This window comes from Pinus tabuliformis, chromosome X, assembly GCF_031772625.1.
Source record: "Pinus tabuliformis cultivar Carrire ecotype Pingquan chromosome X, CPIR1, whole genome shotgun sequence".
In the NCBI taxonomy this organism is placed as follows: Eukaryota; Viridiplantae; Streptophyta; class Pinopsida; order Pinales; family Pinaceae; genus Pinus; species Pinus tabuliformis.
In genome coordinates, this window is record NC_142308.1 from 862,854,818 (window position 1) to 862,881,655 (window position 26,838).

Consider the following 26,838-nt stretch of genomic DNA (forward strand, 5'->3'; position numbering starts at 1 on the left):
AGCAATAATATATACAACAGCCAAATCTAGTTTTGAAAGGACAGCTATAACACTTCACTAATACTCCCAATATCAGGTCCTACCAATACAATGTATGACAGCAATATAACCAACTCCTACAGCAATAGTAATGCATACTGCAGACTCCAAACAATGAATCTTGACAACAGAACAATGAATCCATGCACAATTCCAATTATATAGATTTGCAGTTGTAATTTCAATTTTGTTTAAGAGGAACCTGGTTTATGCCTAATGTGTAGTCTCCAGCCAGCAGATAACAGCTCTATTCAATAAAGTCTCGTTCCTCCCATTGCCTTTATATCTCCAACTCTACGCTCGGGTTGTTGAAATTGGGCCCAAAACTCATGCTCGGCTGACTATTTAGATGATCAGCTCCCAGGGAAGAAGCCCGACACTTTCGTATAGAATTCAAGCGACCTTCATCTTTACTAGAATGAGTGATGAATATGGCTACAATACACTAATCAAAACTAGAGTCTTTCCAATAGCTTCTTCATGACACACGTTAATACTCATTGAGACCACTGATCTTCTGCCACACAATAGATCGACCTTCCAACAGTGGGATTCTGCAAGCAAATTCTTTGTCTTTGTTCTGCATACTTTAGATTTTCATGGCAGCGTTGCCAAGACCCGTGCTACAATACTTGTCCATCACTTTACCTTCTATCATGTGTAGTCCTTAATTCGTTAATCTAGTGCCATTCACAGTTCATTCAGATTTTTGAGACTAATATATTGACCATACACAGGTATTCGGCCTTCCAATAACGTGCAATAATCTGCCCGCTTGGCAGATCGATCTCAAGCTCACCATTCGAACCCCACCAAACAATGTTGATGTTGTTCTACGCCTTTACCAGTGTTGCGGGGGAGCGCCCCCCCCCCCTCGCTCCCGCTCCCGATCCCGATCCGCGCTCTGGGCGGGAGCGACTCGGGAGCGGGTCGGGAGCGCGCTCCCTAAAAAAAATTTCGCTCCCTGCCTTTTCGGGAGCGTTTTCGGGAGCATTTTGCCTTTTTTGCATTTTTTTTTTTTGTAGTAATGTTCGAAATGCAATTTTTTTTGAAAGAAACAAATAGTTTTTGAGTGGGGTAACTTAATGATCAAGTCTAGGCCCTAGTATTGATATGCTATTCATGGTAATGTTAAATTCTTAAAGTAAAAGTGACATTTTCTTTAATTTTCATTTTCATCCTTTTACTTAAATTTTTAACATTACCATGAAATGACTCAGGATGTTTGAGAGTGGTTTCGTCCTCATTGGATTTCATATGGAGAAAGTAGAATTTTAGATTTCATTCAAAATCCACCAGACTTATCAGTTTTTCAGGATTTCAGGATTGGGGGATTGCAATGTTTCCATTGAATTTTGTCATGTATTAGGGTATGGAACTCATATTTAATCAAGAGTACCAATCCCTCTATGTACCTTGATGTTAGTGACATTGGTTGTCGAACTCCTCTATCATGACCCTTCTAAAAATGTACGCATCACTCAAACAAAATCTTGACTTGACATGCTATGCTTTTTCTATCTTATGTTAATGCATAGAGGGTGATATTAATGACAAAGATCCCTATACAGATACAAAGGTAATGACAAAGATACCTCTGGATATTAATGCTTGGAGGGTGATATTAATGACAAATATCCTGATTTTGCAACAAGACTAAAAAATTAGACATTTCTTGTGGTGGCAAGAGGCCCAAGCATAAGAAATAGATAATAGATTTACTTCTCTTTTCTAGTTTCTAGTAGCTTTTATAATTATTGACTCTTTCATATTTATTATGATATTTTTTTAAACAATATATGACCATTTAAGTTTGAAGTTGGCAATTATAACTCATTAGTAATGAATTATGAATATGATGCTTCATGAAAGTTGAAAGTTGTTTCATTTCATTTCATTTCATGTTAGATATTATTTGTTGTAATGGTTACACTTAGCTTACAAGTACAACTTTGGTGATCAATGATGATAAATGTTATATATTGAATTTTGAAAGCTTGAAACTTTAAGATTGATGAATCATGAGACTCAATATGTTGTATGTTACTATGTTACTAACTTGCGGACGTGGTTGATGAAGATTATAACTTCTAGATGATTGTTGTTATATGGTTCAATCTATGCTTTTTTATGTTTTTTATATCTAATTCATCATTCTACATGTTTTTGTTGACATATATGTATCAAAAATTAAAAAATATAAAAAATATATATATTTTTAAAAAATCGCTCCGGGATTCGCTCCCAAACCGGGAGCTTCTGAAAATGGTCGCTCCCGCTCCCGCTCCCCGCTTCCGCTCCCGCTCCCAAGTAACATTGGCCTTTACAAAGAATGCCCTCAATCCCGCAGTTTGGTTGGGCTAGGAACCAAATGAAATTAAATCGACCCTTTTTTAAAATAAATTGAGTGGCGTCTCCCTCGATAAATTAGATTATTGGCTTCTTGCCCTTGAACTGGAGAATGAAACGACCACGACTTGAGAGAAACCGGTTTAAAAGTATCTATTTGGCCTTCGAACCAACAGAAGTCGTTTTACAATCAATTTCTCAGTCTCGGCCCTTCTTTGGAGATGATGCAACCTTGTATCCACTACGTCCACTGCTAAATCGACTCAACAACTATGAAATAGTATGCTTCCATAGGCCGATGAAGGACTCGGCTCTCTATTGAATTTCCACGACCTTCGGTCTAGGTTAGAGTCTTTAAATCACTAACGCTACCAAACCAAGAATCTCAACCATAAACTACTTTGCATGGTGGAAATATAAAGCAGTAAATCACATATGCAAAATATACACAGTTTTAAACAAAATTGTACAATAATGTACAATCACCAATCTTCATTATATTAAACCAAATCTGAATAATACAACAGCCTATGGTATATAATATACAATGAAAAACGTCATTGTAGCTTCTATGTCGTATCTTGTCCTATCAGTCCTTCACTTCCGTATTGCTCACTAGTAGTGCCTTAGTCCATCAAGGCATCTACACATCGAGACTCCAAGAGGGTTGCCTCCTATCACTATTGCAAGTCACGTCTACTACAATGAACACGGGCTCATCAAACTGCTCTCTGGGTAGGCCTAATTCCCAAGCTCCAATCTACCAATCTAGCAGTCACTTTCATCAATCAAAGTGTCACACATAAGGCTGCAATACTTCACTCAATCACGCACCAACAACGTCTTTCTTGTCTACTGCTCTAGGGCTACTTTGGGTAACCCAACCCGTTGCCCTCCAATCAGCTCTATGACACCCAATCCACTCACTGCTGAATCTGCTCCTAATATGACACTTCACCACCTCGGAATGTCATGTACATGGCATCAATAGGCTGCTCACAAACTGATCTAATCCGGTCATTCCTTGACCCAATACACCTCCACAAATATTGTTGTTTCACCTTGCTACACTACTGCACCACTGGTTAGGGCATCACCTACAGCCCTTATCCTCCACGCAGTCAACAACAGAGCCCTCCAAAGGTTGTGGTTCTGCAAGGGAGAGGTCCTCCACTCCTACGTTGCCCATGTTTGCTTATTTTACCTCAAACGCAGCACCTAGGATGGTCTTGCTACTAGCTATGGCCTGCAACCTAGCACAACAACTATTGTAGCTTTCGGCCTCCTCCAAAACTCCTCCAAACAGCTCCTCTTTGTCCTCCAAATATGCAGCCTTCTCTGCCCTGCAAACCGCACCCAAGACAACCCTTAAATAGTCCTTAGACTTCCATGTTGTCACCTAGAGCAAACTAAAACCCTTACGTTGTCCTTTGGCTCCTCCACGTTGTCACTTCTATCTCCTTTGTTGCGGCTAAGGCTCACGAAAATTTCAGAGCTCCTCTTGGCGATGTATTGTCACACTTAGATGCTCTAAAACACTCCAATACACCTTGTATTTATACACATACAAGGGCTAAACGAATTGATGAGGAGACCCATTTATTGGACTGCTTTAACACCAAGCCTACATGACTTGGTAACCAATAATTACCTTGCCAACTTCAAAAATTCATTTCTCTCTAACCACAACTCAAATTCGGACGATTCTCGATGTGTTAGACTTGTATCGTCGAGCCCTATCATCCTCATCCATCACATGTCGTACCTCCATTACAGTTTTGGCCCAAATCATGATGGGTGCAAAACCCAACACTTGGGTTCCAAGCCCACAAGCTGCCCTTGTGGTGCTTTGCCTTCCAAACCCTAAACCCTAAGGCTTGGAGTACTTCCCAAGTTACACAAATCAACACTCCCTCTTAGCGAGGGAGGTACTTCCAAGACTAGGAAGTATCTCGTCATCATCATCATTGCTCGCAAGACTTGCCCAACTCCTAGCACTCACAATCGCAACAATCCTTGTACGGTGAACTATGCCCTTCTCGAAAGTGTCATTGTCACTGTTGGAAGAACCCTGCTTCTTCTTCTTATCCTGTAACGTCTTCCACTCTTTCCATGATTCCTTTTTGGCAGTTGTTGGAGCAACCTTGCTCACCATTGACCACGCGCTCTTCTTGGGTTGCAGAGTCTCCTTCTAAATCTACAAGCTCCCTCTCGAACTAGACTCCCTCTAAGTCTCTACAATCGGGACCTCCAGAAAGTGTACCTTCTTGTCGGGAACCTGTACCTTCTCCTCTAAAGCCTGCCTCTACACCTGCACCTTCTCCTACTTCTTTGGAACCTGTGCCTGCTCCACCTGCTTCTTTCCATGATCCACAGGCTTGGTCGTCAACCTGTAGAGACCATGCTCTCTAACTCCGAGTACAATGCCATCAGACATAGAGCCTCTCAGCCTGAGTCTTGCCTTCCCATCCTCGAACAAGACCTCAAACCTTTTCCTCTCGATCATCGAGACAAAAATCACGCTATATCTGAGTCCTGGTACAAACAGTACATCCTGACCCCGCATCATACGTCCGATCTCCATCCTAAATGGCAGAACACTCGATCCTCGGATCTCCAACTGACTCTTGTCGCCCAACACCATGTGCAACTTTGAGTCCCATCTAGCTAGAGTCTCAAAAACCTCTTGTGACCCTGTCATATGCTTCGTCGCACCACTATCCACATACCATCCATCCTCAGTGATAGTACTCTGCGAGAAATGAGAAATCATAGCAAAGTCCTCCTCTTCCAATCTCCTGGAGAGATCATCTATCTCTGCTAAAGTGGCAACACCGGTGGCCTGCTTTCCTTTCTTCTTCTCATCATTTCCCTTCTTCATCGGACATCTCGACGAAAAATGACCCATCTCACCACAGTTGAAACACTTGAATTTACTCAAGTCCTTCTTTTGCTTACCCTTCATTCATGATGCAAGTGCCATGTCATCATCTCAAGCCTTCTGCTTCGGATGAAGATCATCGTCTCACAACTCTTCCTCAATGAAGTCATCCCACAGCATATCCCAGTCTGGCAGCTTCTCCCTGGCAACGATCCCTTTAATGAAGGGCTTCCATACCTCAGTGAACACTTTCAAGGCAATCCTTACCATATCTCCATTTGAGGTAGACACACCGATCGCAGCAAGCTCATCATTGACCTAAGACTATCTCGTTAGATACGAGGTCACGCTTTCACCCTTTATCATCTTGGTGGATTTCAATTTATCCTCCAATACCAATACTCGGTTCTCGTTCTTATTCTGGAACAAATTCTAAAGATCCATCCACATCTCATTTGCATTGTTCTTTCTGAACCAATGAGGTATTAGGGCATCCCTCACACCATCTAGGATGATCAATCTCGTTCTCACATCCAAATCTTCATATATTTCCAGCTCCTTAGGGTCGGTTAGCTTCTTGATCTCTTTCTCGGCGAATTCCCATAGCCTATTGACCTGTAAGACCAACTTGATCCTTTCTTTCTAAGGACTATAGTTGGACAACCCCTCCAACCTGTCCTCATACCGAAGACCTGCCTGTAACTTCGACATTGTAGTGAACCCTTCACTCACAATGTGACCAACTCTCTCTCATGCTGTACTTCATTATGCACAACTCTGATTTACTTACTTCCAAAGTAGCTCAAGCACGCTCTGATACCATGTTGAATTTCCACGACCTTGGGTCTAGGTTAGAATATTAAAATCATTGACACTACCAAACCAAGAATCTCAACCATAAACTACTTTGCATAGCGGAAATATAAAGCAGTAAATCACATATGCAAAATATACAAGGCTTTAAACAAAATTGTACAATAATGTACAATCACCAATCTTTGCTATATTAAACCAAATCTGAATAATACAAACAGTCTATGGTATACAGGATACAATAAAAAACGTCGTTGCAGCTTCTATGTCGTATCTTGTCCTGTCGGTCCTTCTCTTCCATACTGCTCACTAGTAGTGCCTTAGCCCATCAAGGCATCTACACATCGAGACTCCAAGAGGGCTGCCTCCTATCACTACTGCAAGTCACATCTACTACAATGAACACAGGCTCATCAAACTGCTCTCTAGGTAGGCCTAAGTCCCGAGCTCCAATCTGTCAATATAGTAGTCACTTTCGTCCATCAAAGTGTTGCACATAAGGCTGCAATACTTCACCCAATCACGCACCAACAACGTCCTTCTTGTCTGCTACTCTAGGGCCACTTTAGGTAGCCAACTCGCTGCCCTTCAATCAGCTCTATGACACCTAATCCACTCACTACTGAATCTACTCCTAATATGACACTTCACCGCCTCGGAATGTCATGTACATGGCATCAATAAGATGCTCACAAACTAATCCAATCTGGTCACTCCTTGACCCAATACACCTCCACAAATACTATTATTTCACCTTGCTGCACTACTGCACCACTAGTTAGGGCATCACCTACAACCCTTCTCCTCCACGCAGGCAACAACACAGCCCTCTAAAGACTGTGGTTCACCAAGGGAGAGGTCATCCACTCCTACGTTGCCTGTGTATGCTTGTTTTACCTCAAATGCAGCACCTAGGGTGTCCTCCTCCAAAGAGCTCCTCTTTGTCCTCCAAATATGCGGCCTTCTCTGCCTTGCAAACCGCACCCAAGACAACCCTTAGACTGCCCTCAAACAACCCTTAGACTTTCACGTTGTCACCTATAGCAAACTGAAACCCTTATGCTATCCTTTGGCTCCTCCACGTTGTCACTTCTAGCTCCTTTCCTGTGGCTAAGGCTCATGACAATTTCATAGCTCCTCTTGGTGATGTATTGTCACACTTGGATGCTCTAAAACACTCCAATATACCTTGTATTTATACACATACAAGGGCTCAACGAATTGATGAGGAGACCCGTCTATTGGATTGCTTTAACACCAAGCCTACATGACTTGGTAACCAACAATTACGTTGTCAACTTCAAAAATTCATCTCTCTAACGACAACTCGGATTTGGACGATTCTCGATGCGTTGGAATCGTATCATCGAGCACTATCATGCTCATCCATCACATGTCGTACCTCCATCACGGTTTTGGCCCAAATCATGATGGGTGCAAAACCCCACACTTGGGTTCCAAGCCTACAAGCTGCCCTTGTGGTGCTTTTCCCTCCAAACCCTGAACCCTATGGGTTGGAGTACCTTCCAAGCTACACAAATCAACACTCTCGACCCCTGTCACAGGGAGTCCCTGCTGCTCTTCTTCATGTGTTTCGGGCTAGATTTCCACCCGAAGCCTCACAATACCATGCATGCACATCTACTTCTTCGTTCTACTCCTGGAGTGGTAGCTCGAACACTGCGCAGTTTAACTCTGTATCAACAATCAAACTCTATGTGAATCCAATGTGGCCTCGTAACTTCAAAATATTAGATTTGGTCTTCAATCATTGATATTCGACCTCCGTGCATCCCTCAATTATGTTGATGCCACCATGGATTACCTTTGGCGTCCCTCCATAAAAAGACATACAGATCTCTTAAAAGATGATTTTGACGGCTCTTGCAATGGCCCTTTAAACTTTGCTAAAATTTACAATGTGATGTTTGCCTAAAACAATTTGGCCCTTTTAATATTTCGTCTTCCCCAATTCATCGAATTTTTATTGTGCCTGCAGCAAATTGCCATAAATTTGTCGCACATTTAACAAGCAAAATTTGTCGGACCCTTAATAATTTCTCATTCTGTTGCAGGAATTGGATATTCGGTTTCTCCAACAAATAGAGAAGTCTAGTACTGCAAATAATCTTGAAACCCTCGAACCATAATAGCGGCCACTGAAAAACCCGCAGACTGAGCCAAGATCAAGGCTCCGATACCACTGTAATGTCCCAAATGAAATAAATTTGGAACAAACACCTCACATAAAATTGCTATTCACTTAACAGAAGATTGCCATGTAAAAAACCAAATGCCGAAAATTTGATAGGGACAATAAACCCATAAATTGCACAAAATCTCATTAAAATATCACAACATGAGGAACAATGAGAAATGCAGCAACAACAACAAAATCCAGCTTTATTATATAGAAATATATGCCAACACAATAGTTGGAAACGACCCTCCAAGATATGTGATAACGTTGATGCCGACCTCCAAACTGAACAGGAAATCAATCACTACACCTCTGGATTTTGAATGAATCCACCAAGGGGAGATGGGTACTCACCCAATCTCACTAAATCACCCAAGGGTTTCCATCCTGGGGTTACCAATGGATTAGAGAATCGGGTTCTCAACCTCTCATGGAAACAATATCAAATCCAAGATGTCTCCAAATGACCTCCTCCTCCTCTTTTATAGATCTGATAGATAGATCTCCAAGCCTCTAGAAGCATCTTATTTTATTTTTATTCTAAAAGCTCCTCCATTGACTTTAAGTGACATTTTAATTTTATTTTATTTCACTTAAGTCACTTTTGGCCCATTTCCTCTAATTAATTATTTTTCGTTAATTAAATGACTAATTAAAGTCATTTTTTAATTAATGAAAATAGTAAATCGCCCACCATACTCTCTTCGACCACTGGAAGTCACTTCTCAACATTGTAGATCTTCTTGTTCCAGTTCCAACAAACTATGACACTGGGGTGTTCCAACGATTAATCTACTCGGAATGCCACCTCGAGCATAATTAATTAAGTTAGGCCCCATAATAATGCTAATTTTTGGAAGTTGTTGGAATGCGACAAATTGAAAGGCAAACTGTGTGGATGATGAAATATGCCAAGCAAATGCCATCAAATCCCATAAAAACTCCTCAAAACTCCATCAGAACCCCTGATGACATAAACTTGCTCCACTGACTTGGCCATCCCCTATCCTAGAAATCCACTCTGGTTGTACTATGGAGGAAAATAAAAATGGGGACATTACATCTTGTGAAGGAGAAACTTCAGCTAAGGGAAAATTTGTTTTCAACTAAGGATAATACCTCCCTCACTAAGAGGGAGTGTTGATTTTTTGTGTAGCATTGGGAGATATTTGTGTATGGGTAAATGGTTTTCAAGTCAACCTAAAAGAATTATGAAAAAGAATATTTTTCAGGTGACAAGTCGATCCAGGAAAGTCAAGTCAGCCCAGCCTGTGAAGGGGTGTGTCCCTTGGGTTATTTCACTTCATTCGATAAGTGTAAATAGAGGGTGTGATGTCTCATTTTTTCCACCAACAAAGAGCAAGTCTAATCTGATTTTTCTGAGGTCTATCTTCTCTCTGTTGGACAATCACACGTGAGGAAGGAGAACAATTTGATCGAGCCCTTTGACTGAAGTTGACTGAACCTTTGACCAGTCCGTTTGACCAAGTATTAGACTGCTGTTTGACCAAGCTGCTTGACCAAGTTTGACCACAGAACAGGCCGAGTTTTACCGCAAGTGTGAAGCGCTGACCATAGGGATTTGACTGCAGGAGTTGACCACAGGGCCAAGTTGACCGCAAGGTCAAATTTTACTAGGCCAAAAGTTTGACTAGATTTAACTTTTTGCCTGGTTGGACCAGCAATGACTAGCTGTTGATTTTGACCAGGTTTGACTGCTATTTTGACTTGAATATTAGCACATATTTCTAGACAAATCGCTGTTTTGTAAACCTTGCTGAAGAATAATTTCTCCTAAGAAAAGTTGCTAGGTTTTCTCCCAAGGTTGGGTTTCCCAGAATAAAAATATTGTCTCTATAATGCATGGCTGTCTTTCTTTGAATTTTACTGTTTCCGTTGCATTTTCTGTTGAATTTTTCTCAGTGTAATTATTCAATGATAATGGTGGCATAAGTACTGTGCGAAAATTCATTAGGAAATAATTCTCTGGCAGAAAATTGTATCTACTGTGCATCTCGTAGAAAATTCAACATAGTTTTCCACCAGTATGACTTAATCTCATGATAGGCACTGTCTACACTCCTGAGTTTTCCTTACAAAGCATTGTTTAAGAAAATTCACTCTATTCATAGGTGTTTTCCAATCTTCAGTTGTTAGCTGTAGGAATTGATCCTATGATGCAGATCTGTGTATCATGAGTTGAAAAATTCAACATCAAGTAGGCACAACAGCTGTAAATCTACATTTCTGGAACATTTTCTGAAAACAATTCATTATATGTTTACAAATCTTTACCAAACAGCCAGAAACAGGGAATCACCCTCAAACCATTTGAGGGAATCCACAAAGGATCTTCAGAACTGAGATTCTCACAACAAAGATTATGTCTCATATTAGGCATATTACCGACAAGTTTTAGGGAGCACTAAATTGTGTTTATTAACAAATAGTTGGTGAAACTACAAGCACAAAGACACTGTAACATATCTACTATCCTGACTAAATCATATATGCATCGTCTGCATGAGGCCCAATTCATTATTCAACAACAATAACAGTTGAGCCAATAATAGAAGTGTATATGTGTATATGTCCAAGTGCACAATTTTAGTAGATGAAAAGTATATTTATTTATCTAATTTCTTATTAAGGAAAATCTTCATTTTCTAAAATAGATGCATTTATTTTGCCAGTAAAGAATTTCTGCATGCATTTCAGCAATCACATTGCAGACATGGGTTCTGTGTTTGACTTTGATAGAAAAGAAGATCCACAGTTTCCAGGGCAAGGCATTCAAAATAACAGATTTTTTTATGCCAAGACCTACAATGGACATGAAAAATAATAAAATATGCATGCACAGGCGTCATACAATTTTTTAAACTGAACTGAATTTAACTGAAATATAGATACTAGCATCCATGAGGTAAATATTGTCTCCTGGATGAAAAAGATACAGAGACGACAATTATAATTAAAAGTGAATGGTATATAACCTGCAATGAAAGGTTAGAGGGATGAGAAAGGTAATGTTCATGAATAAATCTCTTCTGTCTGAACAAATATATATCACATGCAACGTGAGAGATTACCTTATTGTTTTCCATCCCATTTCCAATCTTCTCCGAAGAAACGCGTAGCACATCTCTTTCTGCTTTGGGAAACACATTGTCCACTGACTCTTCATCATTCCATAGATCAGTGACATTACATGGGTTTGGAAAACTTATGTTACTTTGGCCCTTGGGAAATAAAGAAGAGTTAATATTCTGCCTGTTGGAAGTTGTAGAAAGCTCCCACATCTCTTTCCAGGATGGTGAGTTGGTTTCTGTCTCTAGTAGTTCTCTTGGCTTCTGATGCAAAGGACACTGGCCAAAGTATGCATCTGCAGAAATGTAAAATTTATCAGATCTAAAAGTAAACAAGACATATGCTAGAAACCAATACCAAAAATAGCAGAAGAGTACATACCAGGTCAAAAAGAAAATAGAAGAAGAGGATGGAAGAAGTTTCATGGCACTACTCATGAGAAATTGTTTCAAACCAGGAGAAATAGTTTCAAACCAGGATACGTCTATGGAATATACATTAGCACGGATCCATCTTAACCCTGGGAATACTAAGCACCAAGAGGGATTTCAAAAATAAAAATTAAAAACAAGTGAAAACCAGTGTTGCACTAATCGTGATATTATCTATAATCGCGATAATTTCAAAGAAAAGATAAAATCGGAATTTTTTTTGCCCGATTTTTTAGGTAAGAATTGCAGGCCCGTCGGGCAGCGCGATTTTTTTTGTTCATTTGGACAGCATAAGGTGCGCTGGAGTTTTGGAGAGTTAGAGACTTGGAGACTTGGAGATTTTGGAGCTAAATCAACTAGCTAGAGGAGAAAATCGAAGAGTGAGCTAAGGAGGAGAAACTATATCTTCATAAAACCGGTATGGGCACCAATGTTTTTTATTTTCATTGTTTTGTAACTTTGTTTTTGTTTTTGTCAATGTTTTTGGTTGGGTTTAATGGGGTTTTTGACATTTGTCCAATGTAATTTTTTTTTAGTTTTTTTGGTTGGGTTTGGAATGGGGTTTTTGACATTTGTCCAATGTATTGTCTTTTTAGTTTTTTTGGTTGGGTTTGGAATGGGGTTTTTTAAATTGTAAGTAATTTTTTTTTTAGTTTTTGTACAATGTAAATAGTAAAATACTAAATTGTAAGTTTGTAACTTGTAAATACTAAATTGTAATCCTTATTTTCCCATAGGTTTACCGAAACACCATTCAAGTTTTCAACTTCAAAGTTCAAAATCAAACATGCCAAGGAAATTGCACCATTTCTAGGAATTTGGTGAACCTAATGCTCCGAATGATAGACTAAACTTGACTTGCAAGTTGTGTGGGCACCATATGTCGGGGGGGTGTACAGATTGAAATATCACTATCACCTTGCAAAAATCCCTAGATTTGATGTAGGGCCTTGCAAAAATACAAATCCTGAGCTCATCCAAAGAGCCATGAAAGCATTGGAAACTTTAAACCACAATAGAGAGGCCAAAGAAGAAATGAAGAGACAACTAAAAAAGTCAGCTGAACAAGCAAGTGCCACTGGTTTACTGCAGCATCAACCAATCCAGTAGCTGCCTCATCATTTTTTGTTCCTTGAACGACACCTGATTCACAACCATCTATCAGTTCAATGCTTAAAAAAACTAAGAAAGAACAAGCTGACAAGTTGCTGGCAAAATTTCTCCTTTGGAGTGATATTCCTTTTAACATTGTAAGGAATAATCCATTTTTCCAACCTGCTCTTGATGCTATTGCAACTGTTGGCCCAGGGTACAAAATCCCTTCTTATCATGACATGAGAGGCCGAATTCTTCAAAATGAAAAGCTTGAGTACACCAAAAGATTGGAGGATTTTAGGGCATCACGGGCACAAACAGGATGCACTGTGATGTCAGATGGTTGAACTGACCAAAAGGGAAGAACCCTTATAAACTTCTTGGTTAGTTGTCCCAAGGGGACTATGTTTATCAAATTTGTTGATGCATCTGCACAAATCAAAGATACAAGAACTTTAAGTGATTTGCTAGATGTGTTTATTTTGGAGGTGGGTGCAGAAAATGTTGTCCAAGTCATAACGAACAATGCTGCAAATTATGTTGCTGCTGGCAGGATGCTTATGGACAGGCATCCTAATTTATTTTGGACACCTTGTGCTACACACTGTATTGATTTGATGTTGGAGGACATAGGGAAAATTTCCTTTGTCAAAGATATTGTTGAGTCATCCAAAAGCATTACAAAATTTATATATAACCATACATCTATGCTTAGCTTGATGAGAAGATTCACCAACAACAAAGAGTTAGTGCGCCCCGCCATTACATGGTTTGCCACCAATTTCATCTCTTCAATCCCTCTTGAATTCTATGTGGGATGTGAAGAGAATGTTTCTTTCAAAGGAGTGGCATGCTTTGCCAATGAGCCACAAACCAGAGGGAGAGGCCATATGCAGACTAGTTTCATACCAGGAAGACTTCTGGGCAGGAGTGCAGGAGGTGTGCGCCGTTACTGAACCTTTGGTAAAAGTTCTTCGGTTAGTTGATGGTGAGAAGCCCGCAATGGGCTATTTGTATGAGGCCATGGACAGGGCCAAAGAAGCCATTCGGGCCTACTATGATGATAAGGGAGATGAGGGGTTTCAGAGACAACTCCTCCTATGGGGAGTGATTGATGAGCGATGGAACAACACACTCCATCGTCCCATTCATGCTGCTGGGATTTTCCTGAACCCCGCATTTTCTTACGCATGTGGGTTTGTATTTGATGCTGAGATCATGGATGGATTCTTATCCTATGTCCAGAAGATGGTGCGATCTCCAGCAGAACGTACAGAGATCTCTAAAGAAATTGAGACATATAGGATGGCAGGTGGCACATTTGGCTTTGACATGGCTATGACTGATAGGACGATTAAAATGCTAGGTATTTTTTAGTTTGTAACTTTGTTTCAAATTTCATTGTCTCTTCAAATTCCATTTTTTTTCTTATGTTTATTTAAAATTTTATTTGTAATTTTGTTGTAGATGCATGGTGGAGAATGTATGGTGCCAGGGTACCCCTTCTGCAAAAGCTTGCCATTCGAATCCTCAGCCAAACATGTAGCTCCTCAGGATGTGAGTGCAATTGGAGTGTATTTGAAAAAATACACAACAAGAAGCACAACAAGTTAACACTTAAAAATTTAAAATATTGCAAATTTCCAAATAAATTTTTGAATTCATTAAACAATATTTTTTTTATAATTATTTATTATTATTTCATGATCTTTGTACAGGTTGGAGTCCCGACGACTTAATGACATGATCTATGTCTACTACAATCTTCGATTGTGGGTGAGGCAACTTGAGAGGACACCTAATATGGAGGCCATCTCATTGGATGGGATTGACACCACTGCTGCATGGAGGGTTGAGGCCGAGAGGCCTCTCATGGAGTCTGCTGATGATTGGTTAATGCAAGATATAGTGGAGGGGGAGGAGGAGGAGGAGGAGGAGAGGTGACACCACCTACCCGAGCTACCCCTGCCACCAGTAGAGGACGTGGTCTACCTCCTATAGCTCGTGCTCCTAGTTCTTCAGCTTCTAGAGCACAGCAGACTCCACTGCCAACTCCACCAGCACCAGCATCTACATCTAGAGGGAAAGGGAAAGCTATGGCATTTTCTCGCAAGAGGGGCAGAGGAAATCAATAGTATTAGACTTTCGTTATTTTGTTCATTCCATTGTATATGACATTATGACTCATGAGATACATTATTGTATTTTTTTGTTGATATTTTGAGGCTGAGTTGGGACTTAGGAGTCAGAACTTACTATTCAGGACATGATTCACTGTTATGTGTGATTTTAGCACTAGAAATGATATTAAACATCTTATATATTAGTTCTTTTATCATATTTATGTGTCAATGTATTTATTTAATGTTGTAGATGGTTTAGATATTAAAAAATTGAAAAAAAATGAATAATTTTGTACCAAATGATTTTTTCCCGATTATTACCGATTTTTTCCCTATTATTACGATTTTTTCCCGATTATTACCGATTTTTTCCCAATTATTACGATTTTTTCTCACGCCAATATTATCCCGATAACGATTAGTGCAACATTGGTGAAAACCTCTCAATGCTTAAGAGATCCAGGGTTAAGATGGAACTATGCTAGTTTATTTAATTAGAAATATTTTCACCGGGATACATGTAGAGAACATATGGTTGCATAGATCCACCTTAACCCCAAACTTATCAAGTACCAAGAAGGATAAAAATAAAAACCCCTCTCAGTGCTTAAGAGATCCAGGATTAAGATGGAACCACATACAGACAACCAAATAGATGTGCAAACTTATACACACATGTAGTTTGTAGGCTAATATGCCCCATGTGTAGATTCATGAAGAATGTGTAATAGATGCTCCATATGGCATGTGTAATATGATCCCAAGGTAAAAATAGTGGTGTAGAACCAAGTAGATGCTCCAAATATGTGGGCAACCCCAAGAAATGGCATAGGAATATGTCCAAGGTGACCACATCAAGTGGATAGATGCATTAAATGGTGGAGTGCTCAAGTAAAGCATGTCAAATCATTGAGTTTAAGCTCTGTTGACCACTACTGGTCAACTTCCCATGCAGTACACCCTCTTTTCTTGGCAGAAAGGGATAGCACCTGAAACGACGTGTCCGTGCCAGCCTACAGTCATCAGCAGCTTGATCATTTCAATTGTAAACCCAGTCTGCATGTATGAATTGTAAATAATCTAAGCAGATCAGAGTCATGTATGTAAAATTGCCTAGGTGGACCTAACTTTCTATGATAATCTATGTCCCGGAAGGTTTTTCGTCTCACCGATCCATGGATCGGCAGAGTTTTCCTTCAAACCTGACCCCAAAGCCAGGATGGATTTTGTCATTAGAACTTTAAGAGAATCCTAGTGTGTTAATCTGCTAGATTATAGTTGTGTCGCAGAACTGGGTGATTTATGAGGGTCTGTATTAAGTGGGTTTGTCCCCTTGAGATGTAAATTGTAAAAAGTCATCATGAAATGTGTTTTGAGGGTTGAAAATGTTTTAAATCCCCTCGTGAGTCCTAAGTCCTAGGTCCTAGGTGATGTTTCCAAAGGCTTAGTTCGATGATCCATTTAAAAAATGAAATAAAATAATAAAATAAATAAAAATTAAGAAATTTAAAAAATTTAAAAAAAAATTTAAAAAAATTTAAAAATTTAAAAATTTAAAAAATAAAATAAATAATAAAAAATTTAAAAATTTAATAAAAAATAATAAAAATTTAAAAAAAATGAAATAAATAAAAAATAATAAAAAATTTAAAAATTTAAAAAAAATAATAATAAAAAATTAATTGAATAAATCGACGGATGAGATCAAGAGATGTCTTGATCCTCATCAACGGTCGAGATCATTTCTACATGGATCATTCGAACTAGCCGTTGAGATCATTTCCTTTATATAGAGTCTTAGGTGGTCATTTCAGATTCATTCGATCTGCGAGTCTGTGCCGAAAAAGCTCTCTTGTAAACTGATTTCTGGTTAATAAAAGAAGACTTTGGGGTCCAAATCTTGCTGGTGTTACTCTCTGGAATTGCTGTGAGATGCTTATTTTTCTGCATATTTCAGTTTTCAGCCATTAATAATAACTTGTTTCAGAGTATTGTGAGCACAGGTATCTTGTTCACCTGCTAGGGTCTGAGTGTTGTTAGGGTTTCTGAAATAATGGCAGGTATCTCCATTATTTCCTGAGATCTAGCAGCATTCTCGCCCTCTTTATTGATGGTTGCTTGAGATGTGCAGGAAATCTTTAGGTGAAGGATATTGGTGGGCGTTTGGGGAAGTTCTAGGCTGAACCAGCCGACTCCCACAGGCTCTTCTTTGCAGAGCCCAGCTGATTTTGCCCTGGGTCAATCATTTAAAATTTCTTTTCTGGTTTACATGAGAGATTTCTGAAACTCATCTGATATTCTGAAAGCACTCTGGGTTTGATTGCGAAATCTGGCTATTAAGAGGGGCCAAAATCGCAATTTTTGCTTAACTGATTCAGGGTTTTGAAAAACCACGTGGCTACAATCTTCATTCGAATCAGGATATGCGAAAGTGTGTATAAAGAGATACCCGAGGTCTGGGCCAACACAGCGAAACATTTACGTATCAATCTGCTCCCAGCGTTCGAGTAAATAAATGGTGGTGTGTCTGCGTTAACTCAGAAACGATATACGTCGCCGCCATTGACTGCGTCCTTTTGAGAGGTTTATTTGTTGTTTATGAACCCTTGATAACACCACCGGGGCAGAGGAAACGCGCTATCGAAATTTTATGGTTAAAATCTCCATTCGTCAGTTGTCATAAGTCTGCGTTGAAGGCGTGGTTACAATCCGCCTGGCGTCCTCATTACTGTGCCATTGTCTGCGTGTTACATGGTGAGTGAATCGTTTCCGGAAAACGCCCATCCCGTGCCTAAAAACCTTCCGAATCGATCATTTCTTCTGCCGCCGACGGGTTCTCTGCATAACCGAAGGCAGAAGGTAATATCCTGAAATCGTATGCTGATCCTTCTGAAACTCGCGTGGGCATCAAAGCATCGGACCAGGTAAGCTATTGTAGAGGTAAAAAATCTTAGACAGTCTCAGTTTCCTTTCATTTTCCGCGGAAAGCCGAAGCGAATCAATCTATTCATCAGAGCTCTCTCGGCCCGTGTTTCCTTCAGAACTCACGCACAGGTATTTTTTTTACTGTTTCGGTTTTACGTCTTGGTATAGTCACGCTGGGTTCGTTTGAACGCAGAAGTTTCGTTTTATTAATGTGTATACAGTTACGTTTCATGCTGTAGATTAGGGTTTCATTTAATTTCGTTTTTTTTTTTAAATTATCGTATATGCATTCGCGTAATTTTTTTTTCTTAGGTTTAATTTTAATATAGTTCCATTTGTAACTATAGCCGTATTTTAATTTTAGTTTGTGCTAGGTTATAATTTAGATTTTAAGTTTTATTTCTAGATCTCATTTAAAATGTTTTTTATATTAGTTTAGGTTTTGTTTTATTTTTTATATATTTTAGTTTTGATGTAATTTAGTTTTAGAATAGATTTTAAATTTTAATTTTTTGATTTTAAATTTTCATTTTATAAAAAAATAAAAAAATTGAGAAAAGATTTAAAAAATTTTGAAAAAATATTAAAATTTTGTGGAAAATTGGTTTTGCCAGTTTCAGTGGTTTCTCATGTTATATCTGTCATGCTAAACTTTCAAGTCGAGATACGAATACGATATCTGGTTAATGATTCTTGTGGTGGTTTTAAAGTAATCATCTTTTAAGGCACTGGTCTGCTAAATAAATCAAATCTTTTAGGTGCTTATCTTAATCGTATCTCGTGTCTCCCAACCAACTGGTCGACAGTTGGCCTCGTCATCTCACAGGGACTACCCCCCTTAGCCGCGGGAGACAGGCTTAAACGGAGGGATCGGGGATCAGAGTGACAGCCCCCGGTCTGAGCGTTGTCGTGTCAATCTGCGCGACAACAGGCTCCAAGGTGTAACCAACCTCAAACTCTCCAAGTGGCACATGTGGCCCCAACTATCCATAGATTAAGATAAATGAGATCGATCTCAAGGTAGAAGGTATACTAGTAGCAAATAGACATGATAGATCAAGTGCCAGGTCATCAACGGTTAACAACCTCCACATGCATGGAACAATCTTGATCTAATAGCCTTGATCCATAAGAAACACCACAACATGTGTGCAAGCAATGGAATGCTCTATGAGAAATTAGAATAGAATGTATTTCCATCAAAAATGCAATTTCAACCTTAAAACATAACAAAGAAGGCAAGTGCTCTCGTGCTAGAAACCAATCTGTGCAACAAGGAGTGGTTGGCCCCTCTATTCAAAACATAAGATGATGTAATACCATGAAGAGGTAGAGCGCTCCACTAAACCAAGTGTCTATCCAATAGCAGATGACCTCAAGACCTCAATCGACAAATAAAATCCGAGGGTGGCCTCTTGCAAGGTGCAGTGCCATCCATCTTTATCAAAGTGTTGAAAACCCCCTGTACATTGTGCCAAGCACTAGAAATCCATCAAGAATGGGACTGTCCACCAAGACGAGGTGTCTATTTCATCATGTATGAGCTTATTGTAATATCCCCAATTTTGATTTTCAGCATTAGAGATAAGTTTGGGGATAGGACGCAATTCCGAAACTGGGACTTAGGATGAAAAGAGAATATTGTGGCTCTAGTGGAATGTGGGGACAACAAGAAAGAGAAATTCGACCCAAGGAGGGAACTCGAACTCTTGGAAGAGAGAGGAAAGAGATGAGAGTGTGAATTAAGAAAAGAGAGAGAGTGGGGACCACAAAGAGAAAAGGAGCCACAAATTACAAATAGAGCAAGAGGCACCTATTTTGGCCATTCATTCATCTATTCTGAAACTTGTCTTTGACATAGCACACATGAGCGGAAGCCAAGTTTGCAAGTGTTATTTAGCACACGAGTGTCTCCGAGTGGAGATCTCAACCCTTGCTTTGGTGGAATTCGAATGCCAGCCCAAGGAGAGAGTTCTAATTAGTCCCAAATCGTACCAGGCTCCAGCAGCAGGGAGGCCGAGTTACAGCAACAAGGAAAATAGCAACAGGGAGGCTGAGTTACAGCAACAGGAAGAGTAGCAGTAGGGAGGCCAAGTTACAGCATCAGGAAAAGTAGCAACAGGGAGGCCGACTTATAGCAGTAAAGAAGTTATAGCCGCAGTGCTTGGAGGAGACACTTGGGAGTTGAGGAGTGTTAATTTTAGGTATGCTCTAGGCTGAGAGAAAATTTACCTCAATTTTCCATATTAGCTCAATATCAATTCCAGATTAGAAATCACATTTAGCACGATAGTAAAATGCAGATAGAACATAAACATAAATCGCAGAAAACAAGCCAAGACAAGAGGACACAAGATGTGGCGCTACCCAAGGACAAATCCCAATGTGGGGAAACCTTTGATCAATTCTTCTTATGTTCTTCAATAGTTCAGCAGAGAGAGAGATAGTACATATACATCAGAAGTCAACATTTTGACTTGACAAAATAAGAGCAGAGATCTTCACTAAGAAGATAACACATGAGGTAGTTGATCTGAACTCAGGTGAAGGCATACTGCTTCAACTGATTCTCCAAGGTGATTCCATCACCATGTTGCACCCATCAAAGTGTTGCACCCATCACTGTGTTGCTCCCATCACTGAGTTGCACCCATCACTGTGTTGCACTTCATTACACTATGCTGCACTCATCATACTGCATACAATCATCAATGCGCTGCACCCATCATGCTTCACTTCATTACACTATGCTGCACTCATCATCATTATGTTGCACCATTGTCATGTTGCACTATGCTGCACCATTCATCACCATGTTGCACCACTGTCATGCTGCACTATGTTGCACCATTCATCACTATGCTGCATCATTAATGTCACCTACATCATGTTGTATCAAACTTCAATCCATCCATGATACAGTCAACAACATACCTTAAAAGGTTGCGGTGATCCAAGAGAGGTTCCACCACTACCACACTGATTTGAGCAACCCTTAATGCTCTATGTTGTTGGCTATGGCCTACGGCCTAGCCCAGCAACAAGATAGGTCTACACACATCACCCAACTTGACCCTTGAAGAACTCATCCTAGACAGACTTGTTAGATCTTCACTTTGAGGCTGCACCACTATCAAATCCCAAGCTATCTAGGCTCCTTATATGACTGCACCTAGTCATCGAGATCCTATGCCCAAGTCTGTGGCATATGCGGAGAGTGTAACAACATGTAGGATTTTCGTTAGGACTGCATATAGGTGCCTTTATTCATGCCAGCGTTAAGCCTTCCTCTATGACTATGTTAGGGCTATTTCCATGGTAGCATTAGGCTTCTAATGACAACGTTAGGGTCTATCTTTAGGCCTCCTTTATACAGTCATCAGCCCTCCTATTCTCTGTGGCTAGGGCATAATATGACCCTCCTAACTCGGTGTCTAGATGTTTCTTCTAGGACAGCGTTTAGGGTCTTTGTTTAGCCTCTCCTAGCTGTGATTCCAAGACTATAACATTGTTAAGGATTCTCCATCATGTGATTAGGGTTTGCTATACGATCTTCAAGAGGACCCTTTTTCCTTCACGTATAGGACTTCTTCTAGACTGTAATATAGGGCACTTCATGGCAGCGTTAGGGCTTTATTAGGGCAGCGTTAGAAGCCAATCATCATAACTGTGTTGGGCCTTCATCTCCATGCCAGCATTAGGAGCTAGGGCATCTTCTTTAGGGTTGCGTAGATCCTTCTTTCCCATGACAGCATCTAGGGCAGTGTATCATCTTAAGATCTCTCCTCCCAGAAAAAGCCAAAGTGGAGAGGAAGAGATCATAATAGGTGTGTGTCAAATGGCTTGCAAGCCACCTCTTTTTATAGTAAAACGTTGAGGATAGATGGGGGCAATTTGGTTGTTGGCCAACCTTGACGAATTGTCGCATAACACAAATAAATTCATATCTCCATGATACATGCCAGAATCAGATGATCTTTAGATCAATCCTACACCTCTCAACGAGAGGAGTCCAAGAAAAATATCAGCTACCATAAATAAGAAGACCCACATGGAATTTGGCCCTAGTTGCCAATTTTAACAAGGAGTGAAGGGAGTTTGAGCTTAAAACTTGAGGTGGATTCTGGGAAAGTGTTGTGGGGGCTTTCCTAGCATTTTGGCGGAGCAGCAAATGCAGCATTTGCTACAGGCTACATCTTTTGCTTGTAGAGGAGGGCCAAGAATTTGGGGTCAATTTTGGAGCGTCAAAACTAGGGCAAACCCTTTCTGGGTTTTTATGGGTTTTTGACAAGAACCTTAGAAATAATTTGGCAAAATTTTCTGGGCAGATTTGAGGGATCAAACAGGGGTCCCAATTCAGCCAGCAGCTAGAGGAGCTAGGGGAAATAGGGCCAAATTTTTGAAGTCATGCATTGGCCAATTCCCTCATGGGTTATTCTGGGTATTTGCTGGAGAGACCGGGATTAATTTCCAAGAATTTTTTGAGCATCGGAGAGGATCCTAGCAGCAGATCCATTCATCCAGCAGTGTATTTCAATTTTCTAGGCATCTTCAACGCAGAGCTTGAGCAGCATAAGAGCATTTTGGTGGAGGGTGTCTTATTTGTCATTTGGGGCTTTGCTAACTTGCCTTGAGCAAGCCCAAGTGCATTCCCTCCAGCACCTTATTGTACACCCATCTTTATTAATAAAACAAGTGCAGCAGCCCAGTTTTTGGTGCAATTTTGTGGTCTGATTGTGTGTTCACTGCTTATGGCGTTTTTGTCTGTTTGCTTTGCATATTTACTGTTAATTTTCCTTAGGGATATTATTGTGGTATCAGAGCCATAATCTTGGCTCATCCTGTGGGAGATTAGAATCAAACAACATGGCAATAACCTTGAATGAGGTGATTAGGATGCAACAAATGATGATTGATGTGGAGAAGAAGTTGATTCATTCCACAGTTGGGAATCTGGACATGATTGCAACTGATGTGGAGTTACTGGGAGCAAACTGGAGAGCATAACAATCACTGGGTCATGGCATTGAGGCATCCCTCTCTTTTTGGGAATTCTGTGAACTAAGGGGCATGCACAAACCAATGGAGATTTAGTGGGATTTTGCAGGGATGATGAGGAGTATTAAGAAAGAAGATGAAAGAGTAGTTGAAGGGACCATGGTTGGCAAGGAGACAGTTAAGCATACACTCATTGATGAGTCGTCATCCATTATTGAGGTATCCATTGATGAGGTATCTGGGGTTGTGACCGAGTTCTCAGGTGATAGCAATGCACCATAGGTTGATGAGGTGCCGGAAGACAGCTCCACCGTTGTTGAGGAGCTGATAGGTACAAAGGCCTCCAGGTCCATGACAGAGTTGTTAGACGACAATCCCCTGCAACTGACTGGTGAGCATGTCTTGCATGTTAGGTTGTCTATGGAGGAGCAATTGGAGGCTCATGTTGAGTCCATGATGGAGGAGGATGTGTAGCCATCCTTTGGGGTAGCCATTGACGAGGGGCAGCAGAGAGGCCACGTGTTGGATTTTCAGCACAGTTTGCTTCAGAGGCACACTGATGGGGTTTACAGCGTTATTATCCCACCCTTACGCATTAATTGAGGGAGGCAGAATTGTCCAGAGTCCAGACAAACCCAAGGGGATGGCCAAGTTAGCAAGACTAAGCGACATGAAATGAGTATGACACCGCATCATCTTGGAGGGCTTTTTCCTTCCACAGGGGATTGTACATTCGACCCCTCCTTTGGGATTGGATGGCAAGAGGTATTGAGTTGGTACCTGATGGACCAGGCTAGGCGATTGGATACATCCATGGCCACAATTCAATAGAGGCCAAGGATTACCAAAGGGACTCGAGGGTCAAACTGTTTTTGGGATCCAAGTGGGATTTCCCATCACATCATAGAGCTGGTAGGTGATGGTAGTAGCTACATGATGGATTTGACACAAGAAAATCCCTGGCGTTCTATCCAAGATGTATGATCCATCAATCATGCCAAGATGTTACCTTGAAACCCTATGTCACTAATAATATGCCAAATGTGCACTCACCAAGAGGATTTGTTTATCATGTTAAATATCACTGTAAGATTACAACAAACATAACACGAGCTAGGGTGTTCCATCAGAAACTCACCTTCCCACTATTGAGAAATCAAAGTTCTTGTAGATTAGGGTTGATTTATCATTCACGATAATTACTTGTGAGAGTTTGTTGGCTTATTATTATTCTATTATGTTCTTCATCAAGAAATTATCAAAAATGTACATGAAAATCACAAAAAACCACAAGACACAGGCTCCAAGCCAGGGCCAAAACCCCACGAGGGGGAAAACCCAAACAAATGCTCTTCTTATAGAATCGGATCAAAGTGAGATATCCAAGACTCATGACCATGACAAAAACTTCAATCCTCAAGATGCCAAGTCAATCCCTCCTTCCACATAGCAAAATCATCAACAGCTCAAAGACTAGCAACACGTACAACAGCAGGAACAAATTTTCAACAAGAGATGTGTCATGGCAGAACTTCCACAAATCCAAGCTCAAGAAAACCCTTCTTTACATGTGCAAATTTCAGACATCGATCCCCCTTGACTTTGCCATCCTTCTATGCTTTATTTCATAACAGATCATGTGAAAATCTTGTCCCCAAATGAATCCAAATTATCCTCTATTTATATTGTCCAGAGGGGTTTGAACAGATGTCTCTTCCTTGGACAGGGCCGACTTGACAGACAGAGCCGACTTGGCATCTTGAGGTAACTTTGACTCAAATTACATATTTAAGAAAAAAAATCTCTTTTCATTACAAGAAGTCCAAATAGGACTTTGACTCTTTGACTCAATAAATCCTAGAAGCATGAAGAACATGCTTAACTAATAAAATGATAATAATAATAATAAATAAAATAAAAACTTTTTTTTCTTCTTTTTGCTTTTTACATAAAATACATAATGATACAAGTACAATGATAATGAAGACCAAACCTAGTTACACTTTTCAAGACTCCCTCTTAACTAGGGAGGTATTCATAAGTACACAATCGGATACAAGGATATTCTCAATTTGAAATATTCTCATAAGAAGAGTTCGGATTGATAAGCCATCATCAAGCATCAACATCATAACCAACATTGTCAATTTGAAAAATAGCAAGGCCTTGACTAACTAGCTCTAACTCTCCACAAGATTAGAGCACAATGCTAGGAGGCATACATTTGGACACCAACATCACTGCCTTTCAATTTTCAAAGGCACATACCACACCCATATGTTCACCAAGTATGTCCTTATAGGACTATTCTTATCTTGGATTCTCAATCCTCAAAGAATATCGGTCCTCTTTGACTACTCTTATCTCGGATTCCCAATCATCAAAGAATATTTGTCCTCTTTGACTACTCTTATCTTGGGTACCCTACCCTATCCTCAAAGAGTATCGGTCCTCGAGACTACTCCTATCTTGGATTCCCAATCCTCAAGGAGTATCAATCCCAAATGCTTATCCAATCCTCCATTCTCCCTACTAGTGCCTTCACTAGACTTATGACTGCTAGTATTGGCCTAGTGCATGACACATGGAGAATACGGTGTCCATCATCACTCCCTCTCAACCAGGGAAGAGATCCTTACTCCCTCTCAACCAAGGGAGACACAACCACAAGCTTCAACTTGTCTTATTCATCATCTACTTGCTCTTCTGTGGAGATCTTAGTAGTAGCTTATAAGGCTTCTAGATCTTTGCAAAGCTTCTTGGCTCTTAATAACATCATATCATATCGAGCTTCGACCTTTGACAATCATCATGTAACTTTGTCATCAAAATGGTATATCTAACATCTTCAAGGAGCCAAACTTCCTCACAACTACTAGCACTACCTTCTTCCATCATAACAGAGTTTTGCCTCATATTCTTCAATAAGTCACATCAACTTTCCATATATCATTTTTTCCCTCATGCTCTTCCAAGCCATCAAAAGTGTTGTCCACACAATCCATGTGCCTTCAAAGAAAATCAAACAGTTGTTGGATCATCAAACAAGTTATCTCAACTCCTATCTTTCCAGCCTCTTCACATACTTCAGCAATATGTCCTTCCAAGGAGCCAAACCATATTCTGTCATTATCAGAGTTTCCAAATCACAATAACCTCTAGTCAAGGTGCGAGATTCTTCATGTCAAATTCTGCAACTTGCTCCTTCTGAGATCAACATTCCTTTGCATTGTCTATCTTCATATTGCAAAAGAGTTTTGCTTCATGCTCACCAATGTGTTCCAAGATTTAATTAATATCATATTCATCTGGGTCTTTACAGTTCCCTCTTTCCATCTGAGGCAAGTGAACTTCTTGCCCTCTAATTGACTTCCTTGATGTAAGCTTCAAACTACTCCCTTCTTCTTCATCTTCATGCTTTGCAACGTTCTTCCACTTCTTACATCTGCTAGTCAAGCTTTAGATAGAACTTATCTTGACCTGCAACCTCTGTTAGAAGACCATGAAAGAACAGAAAGGACAAGGCACAAATATAATAAACAAGGATATATAATTACTTATATTTTGAGAAGGATTATCTCCCTCTTAATCTTGGACCTATTCACCAACCTTGTTCTCACATTAAACATCAAGGTTAGATCAATGTTGCACGACTCGTACTCGTATAAGACTCATTTGGCTATTAACTCGGCAACCCGTATAAGACTAGTATAAGACTCGTCAAAATTTTCCCTCCATTTTCCCTTTCCCTCCACATGATCTCCAAAATATATATATATATATATATAGATATTGAATTTTGAGGGTCTCCACAAGTCTTATGCGGGTCCTATGTGGGTCATATGCGTTTCTTCATGGGTTCAATGCGGGTGGTTGAGTTTTATGCGGATTTTG

The 26,838-nt window shown here is 40.0% G+C and overlaps 1 protein-coding gene across 1 annotated transcript in view; it reads right to left on the reverse strand.

Annotated features, from left to right (window-relative positions):
* The window catches only part of LOC149142436 (uncharacterized), a 274,916-nt gene that overhangs the window by 127,281 nt on the left and 120,797 nt on the right, over positions 1–26,838 (reverse strand). The window contains exon 8 of the mRNA XM_089451481.1: positions 11,375–11,667. Within this exon, the coding sequence (XP_089307607.1) occupies positions 11,375–11,667 (293 nt within the window). The remainder of the gene's footprint in view (positions 1–11,374; positions 11,668–26,838) is intronic.